Here is a 7,081-nt window from a genome sequence, read left to right on the forward strand (position 1 = left end):
TCCCTCTGTTTGTTTTCCCCCTGTTTTTTTCCCATCTCTACAATCCTGTCCTCCTCATCCCCCTTTCTCTCCTCTCTCCGTCTGAACTCCTCCAGCTCTCTCACTCTTTTCTCCTCCGTGTTTTTCTTTTCGTCAGTCTGTCTTTCATTCCGTCTCTTTTCTTCCAGAAGCTTCTCCTCCCCTCCTTTCTTTCCTCACTTGCTTTCTTTTTCTTTTCTATTTTTCTCTTTATCTCCTCAAACCATGTTCTCCCCCTCTTCCGTTCCTTGGGCTTCTCTGCTCTCCTCCTTTCCCCCTCCTCCTCTTTCATTCTCTTCTCTTCCTCCTCTCTTGCTCTCCTCTCCTCCTCCTCTTCTCTCTTTTTGGCCTGCTGCATCATCTTCTCCAATTCACATCTTCTCCTCTTGCTCTCTTTTCACCGGTAGTTCTTTCTCCCTCTTTTCCACGATAATCTTCTCTAGTTGGACTTCTCTTCACCTCTCTCCTCTTTTCACATCCCTCGTTCTCCTCTGCCAACTGAGAGGCTTCCGCAGGATCGTTTTCTCTCCTCCACCTCCCTCCACTCCTCCTCCTCCCTCAGGATCTCTTTTTCCTCCCTGATCCAGTCTTTCTCCTCCTTTCTCGTCCTCTGGATCACCGTCAGGTTCTCTCTCTTCCTCTCCTCCTCCATCTCTCTTTCTCCATCCCACACTCGTTCCTCCTCCATCAGCACCTCCCCATCCATCTCCCATTTGTCCTCCAGTGTCACCCCTCCCTCTTCCTTCCTCCTCTTCTGGCCAATCTCCCTCTCCTCTCTCTCCTCCCTCTCCCTCTCCTCCCTCTCCTCTCTCTCCTCCCTCTCCCTCTCCTCTTCCACCATCCTCCACTGTCTCTCCATCACCCTCTCTGTCTCCATCCTCATCCTCTCTTTTTCTGTCTCCCTCTTCTCCTTCTCCAGCCTCTTCCTCTCCTCTCTCCCTGTCTCTCCATCCCTCCTCTTGTCCTTCTCCAGCCTCTTCCTCTCCTCTCTCCCTGTCTCTCCATCCCTCCTCTTGTCCTTCTCCAGCCTCTTCCTCTCCTCTCTCCCTGTCTCTCCATCCCTCCTCTTGTCCTTCTCTATGAGCGGGACCTTGAGTTCATCTCCTCTCTTCACCAGTTTGTGAACCTTCTGCATCTTTCTGTCCATCCTGGCGCGCTGCTTTAGCAGGCCTGAGTCCTGACTGACACGCCTCCACATGTCACAACAAACGCTGGCTAGAAAACACAGAGAGACACTTTGATGGTTAACAATCCTTTGTTGTTCGAAAAACAGAGAGAGAGTCTTTGAACGTTAACAATCCTTAATCGCTAGTGAAGGAAAACTGTCATGGACTAGGCCACATCCCATGACAACCCATGACAACCCATGTGATGTCACTGACAGTGTCACAGCGACCGTCTCTGTCACAATGATGACACCCTACGATTACAGTGACATCGTGTCTTGTAACCATGACAACCTCAAACACAATTTTCATTCTATGAAAATATGCCTTATTTAATGCTATGCATTAATCCACATAATAACTGTCAAACCAGTCAATAGAAACTAATCCGCAAATCCACTAATCACTTTAAATGACCATAAATCCAGATATGTTAGTCAAATGAGAGAAATTAATACTTCACGAAATATTTGGTTCTTGAAATTACACAATCTACATTTGTGAATAAAATTATATTTAAGAAAATAAGTATTTGAACATATGAATCGGAAATTCTATGAGATATGTACAGTCTGTACATTGAGTCGTTTGTCAGACGTTATGACCAGGACTGACCTCCTGGATGTCTCTGTCCAACTGCCTGCCTGACCTCAGGACTGACCTCCTGGATGTCTCTGTCCAACTGCCTGCCTGACCTCAGGACTGACCTCCTGGATGTCTCTGTCCAACTGCCTGCCTGCTGGAATGTTCACCTCCCCAACGCTCTGTCTCCACTGGAGCCCCTTTATGACATCACCGTCCCGCTCCGTGACACCACTCTGAGCCGGCACCATGGAAACACATGGCTGGCGCTGCTCAGACACAAAGCTGTGCTTCAGACCAGACTGGAGACGAGGTCGTTTTGAACCTCTTCTCTAGCGAAGTTTTACTCATTCAGTGCCAAGGGGCGAATAAAGTCGCCCAAATTGTCAACATTCTAGGGTGCCAAGGGTGACTTTATTCACCAGAAATGCATAAATGATGGTGCTTCATTTTGTAGCCAATCAAAGTGTTGTTGCTAGGTAAACACCGCATAGAAGACTTGGTACTGGGTGGTGAGTGTTCCGGAATCCTTTGGCGGTTAGTGAGTTAAGTGTTCTCTAGATGGAGATCTTCTCTCTGGTGGTACAGATAATCACCGTCAATAAAAGGCCTCTCTCTCTCCTCCGGTTCAACACATGTCTGTTTCCTAGTGAGGATGGTGGTGATGCATCCATCAGACATTCAGCTGCCAGTCTTGAGTCCAAACAGTTGTAGCTTGGCAGGCAGCCATCTGTGGAAGTGACACACATATCAGACAGCTGCCAGGCCTCTTACTGCCACAATGACACACACACACACACACACACACACATCAGAGGCCCCTTACCGCCACAATGGGAGAAGTGTGTTTCACAAGCCCAAACACTGCTGGTGTGGTCTGTCACAATACACACGTCTTACATACAGATGACTTGTACATTGTAAATGCAGACTGGTTTGTTTTGACTAAGAAGTGTATTTGGACATTCATTTTAAGGAAAACAAAAAGGAATATCCATATATATATATGGAGTATTGCCCATAGACATGTGTCTGTGTGTGTGTGTCTGTGTCTGTGTCTGTGTCTGTGTCTGTGTGTGTCTGTGTCCGTAAGTGTGTGTGTGTGTGTGTGTCTGTGTCCGTCCATGTGTGTGTGTGTGTGTGTGTGTATTTTGACGTGTGTGTATTTTGACGTGTGTGTGTGTGTATTTTGACGTGTGTGTGTGTGTATTTTGACGTGTGTGTGTGTGTGTGTGTGTGTATTTTGACGTGTGTGTGTGTGTATTTTGACGTGTGTGTGTATTTTGACGTGTGTGTGTGTGTGTCTCAGGGAGAAGGAGGAGCAGCTGGGCCGTATGAAGGACAGTCAGAGGCAGCACGCCCAGCAGGCAGAGACGGCTCTGGAACTGTTCAAGAAACAAGTGGAGATGAGCTCAGAGAAGGCCTACGCTGAGATGAAGCTACAGGTACCCACCCCCAGACTGGGAGGGAGGGAGGGAGGGAGGGAAGGAGAGAGGGAGGGAGGGAGGGAGAGATTGATGAATTAGAGGGAGGAATGGGAGGATGGAGGGAGGAATGGGAGGATGGAGGGAGGATAGAGGCAGGAATGGGAGGATGGAGGGAGGAATGGGAGGATGGAGGGAGGATAGAGGGAGGATGGAGGGAGGAATGGGAGGATGGAGGGAGGACAGGAGTGTAACAGATGAATGGAGCAGAGGTGAGAGATGCTGAAGGATGTGTGGTCTGAGAACTGCAGTACACACACTTTTCTCATCTTCCCTGGCCTGAGCACACACACACACACACACACACACACACACACACCACACACACACACACACACACACACACACACACACGCTTCTCCCACCCCCTCTCCATCCGTGCCTCCCTGCCTCACCACAGAGAGTGTAGGCTGGATGACAAACAGACAGCCATCTAACCAAGACAATGCACATGACTGCAGGCCCTCGTGGCACACACACACACACACACACACACACACACACACACAGGCCCCGTCTCTGTGTAAAGCTCAGAGGACACACAGCTTGGCCACAGATGCATCAGGGCGCCATGCTGGCTACACACAGAAGATTCCTCTCTCTCTCTCTCTCTCTCTCTCTCTCTCTCTCTCCCCCTCTATCTCTCTCTCTCTCTCTCTCTCTCTCTCTCCCTTCCTCTACCTCTCTCTTTCTCTCTGTCTCTCCTTCCCTCCCTGTCTCACTTTCCCCCTCCCTCCCTCCCTCCCTGTCTCACTCTCCCCCTCCCTCCCTTCCTCCCTCTCTCTCTCTCATTCTCTCATCCCTCTCTTTTTCAGTGTTTCTCTGTCTCTCAGGTCTTTCTCAGGCAGAAGACCCTGAGACTACAGTTCTTACCCCTCATATCTACAGTTCTTACCCCTCCCATCTACAGTTCTTACCCCTCATATCTACAGTTCTTACCCCTCATATCTACAGTTCTTACCCCTCATATCTACAGTTCTTACCCCTCATATCTACAGTTCTTACATCTTCACCACAGACACAGTCGCTCACAGCACAAACATAAAAAAAAAGAAAAAAGTCAATTTCCAACAGTCCCAAAAAAATAAAAAATAAAAAAATCTGAAACTCAAGGCCTCACGAAATAACGAGTTCTGACTCCTCGCCGCCACATTCTGACACGTTCCCTCCCCCCTCCTCGCCCCGCCGTGGGCGGCGACGTTGGCGTGGGCCGGGCTGGTACGGACCGGGAGGCGGAAACGTGGCTCTAAACGGCCCGGCACCACAGTCATTAACGCCTCTGCTGGCCGTCTGCCGCTGCGTGGGCCGTCCCTGAGAGAGAGAGGGAGAGAGAGAGAGAGAGAGAGAGAGAGGGAGAGAGGGAGGGAGAGAGACAGAGACAGAGACAGAGAGAGCTAATCGATGAGGACTTGGCTGTAAAGTCTGGCGGCGTTATTATAAAGGGAGGGTTTCTCTCCCTCCACTAAGCCTTTGTAAGGCACTAGTGGGTATTGTGTGTGTGTGTGTGTGTGTGTGTGTGTGTGTGTGTGTGTGTGTGTGGGCCTGTATTGATAGAACGCCGGGCGGTGAGGTCTTTTGGAATGTAAATGCTGTTGGGTAATTAGGCGCTGCACTGTTAGCCCTGTGTGCTTGGTTTTAAAGTACTTTTGGCGTGGTGTGTGTGTGTGTGTGTGTGTGTGTGTGTGTGTGTGTGTGTGTGTGTGTGTGTGGCCTTTCTGAACGTCTCTGTGTACCCCTCAGAGTTAGTGTATGTCTCTCCACAGCCCCAGTCCTCTCCATCTCCCCTCTCATCCACCCACTCTCCTCTCCTCCCCTCTCCTCACCCCTCCTCTCCTCCTCTCCCCTCCTCTCCTCTCCTCTCCCCAAAGAGCCCCGTGACTCCCAATCTCTAATCTCTCTCTATCCTCAGCCCACATCAAAGCTATGTGATGTGAGAGAGAAGCAATCTACTCTCCCTCCCTCTCTCTCTCTCTCCCTCTCTCTCTCTTTCTCTCTCTCTCTCTCTCTCTTTCTCTCTCTCTCTCTCTCTTTCTCTCTCTCTCTCTCTCTCTCTCTCTCTTTCTCATTCTTTAATGTTGTAAGAAAGAACATCTTTTTTCCCCTTCTCCACTCCTTCTCTTCCCCTCTCTCCTACTGCTTATTACCAGCCCCTCTCTCTCTCTCTCTCTCTCTCTCTCTCTCTCTCTCTCTCTCTCCCCCTCCCTCTCTCCCTCTCTCTCTCTCTCTCTCTCTCTCTCTCTCCCCCTCCCTCCCTCTCTCTCTCTCTCTCTCTCTCTCTCTCTCCCCCCTCCCTCTCTCCCTCCCTCTCTCTCTCTCTCTCTCTCTCTCTCCCTCTCTCTCTCTCTTTCTCTCCATCTTTTCCTCCCCTTCTCCATCTCTCCTTCTTTCTCTCTCGTTGTCATTCTTTAACATTGTAAGAAAGAGCATCAGAAGTCTCTCTCCCCCCCCTCCCTCCCTCCCCCCTCCCTCCCTCCCTCTCTCTGTGGGTGTGTGTGTGTAGTGTACGTTCTATCTGGATGAGGTTGTGTCTAAGTGGATTATCCCCATCTGCCTCCATTGCTGGAGCTAAAGCAGATCTCTTCTGCACCCCATTTAGAGTGTCTGCCCCATTTCGGATGTACAAATAAATACACAAATAGAGAAACCCTGTGGAATCAAATCTCTGTTGCTCAGTTCAAAGGATGCTTTAGCACATTAAGAGGATTAATCCAAACATATTTAGCATTCCCCAGCTGCCTCCCCGTGCCTGGCGTGGCCTCCGTACACCAGCGCTTTGGTAAATTACATTTCTCAAACGAACGCTGTCGTTGATGATCGCCCGCGAGTGAGGTAGTCGAGGGTGACGAGGAAACGCGCACGTGTCACACACACACTCACACTCTCATGCACGCACACACACACACACTCACACACACACACTCTCATGCACGCACACACACACTCACACACTCACACACACACTCTCATGCACGCACGCACACACACACACACACACACACACTCTCATGCATGCACACACACACTCACACACGCACACACACACACATCCTCTCACACTCACTCACACTCACACACATACTCTCACACTCACTCACTCACACACACACTCACGGACACACATACTCTCACGCACGCACGCACACACACACACACACACACTAACTCACTCACACTCACACACACACTCACTCACACACACACACACAGGGATGATGCGTTGTGTTTCCTCCTGGCTATTGAAGGAGAGGTAGGGAGTGGGTTGGGGTTTTCCTCTCCCTTCTCCTCTGACAGTGTCATCTCACTCAGCTCCTCCGTTGGAAAGACACTTTGTGCAGTCGGTGGTGTATGACTAACCCATCTCTCTCCCCCCCCCCCCCCCCCCCCTCTCTCTCTCTCTCTCTCTCTCTCTCTCCCCCCCCCCCCTCTGTTTTCAGATGGAGAAGGTAGGAGAGGATCTGGGTCGCTCCAAGTCACTGAGAGAGAAACAGGCCAAGGAGTCCAACTACCAACTGGAGGAGCTCAAGCAGAGATACGAGCAGCAGGTGTGTGTGTGTGTGTCTGTCTGTCTGTCTGTCTGTCTGTCTGTCTGTCTGTGTGCATGTCTGTCTGTCAGTGTGTGTCTGTCTGTCTGTCTGTCTGTCTGTCTGTGTGTGTGTCTGTCTGTCTGTCTGTCTGTCTGTCTGTCTGTCTGTCTGTCTGTCTGTCTGTCTGTCTGTCACACTTTCCATGTGTGTGTGTTAGCAAAGTCTGAATCCTACCCAGGACGTGACCAGGAGCAAGGCGCCGTGCTGGTCCCAGTCTGCTCCCACACAGTAGTTAGAAAAACCCTCC

At 50.3% G+C, this 7,081-nt stretch overlaps 1 protein-coding gene across 1 annotated transcript in view; it reads left to right on the forward strand.

The window, feature by feature from the left end:
- Positions 1-1,852: 1,852 nt before the first annotated feature.
- Positions 1,853-7,081, forward strand: part of LOC310809909 (testis-expressed protein 2-like) — a gene marked incomplete at both ends in the record, with an annotated part of 36,738 nt that continues 31,509 nt past the window's right edge. The window contains 3 exon segments of the mRNA XM_083677430.1: positions 1,853-2,079; positions 3,076-3,211; positions 6,685-6,792. Of these exon segments, the coding sequence (XP_083533556.1) occupies positions 1,853-2,079; positions 3,076-3,211; positions 6,685-6,792 (471 nt within the window).

The sequence above is a fragment of the Argentina silus genome (assembly GCF_951799395.1).
Source record: "Argentina silus genome assembly, chromosome: 9".
NCBI lineage: Eukaryota > Metazoa > Chordata > Actinopteri > Argentiniformes > Argentinidae > Argentina > Argentina silus.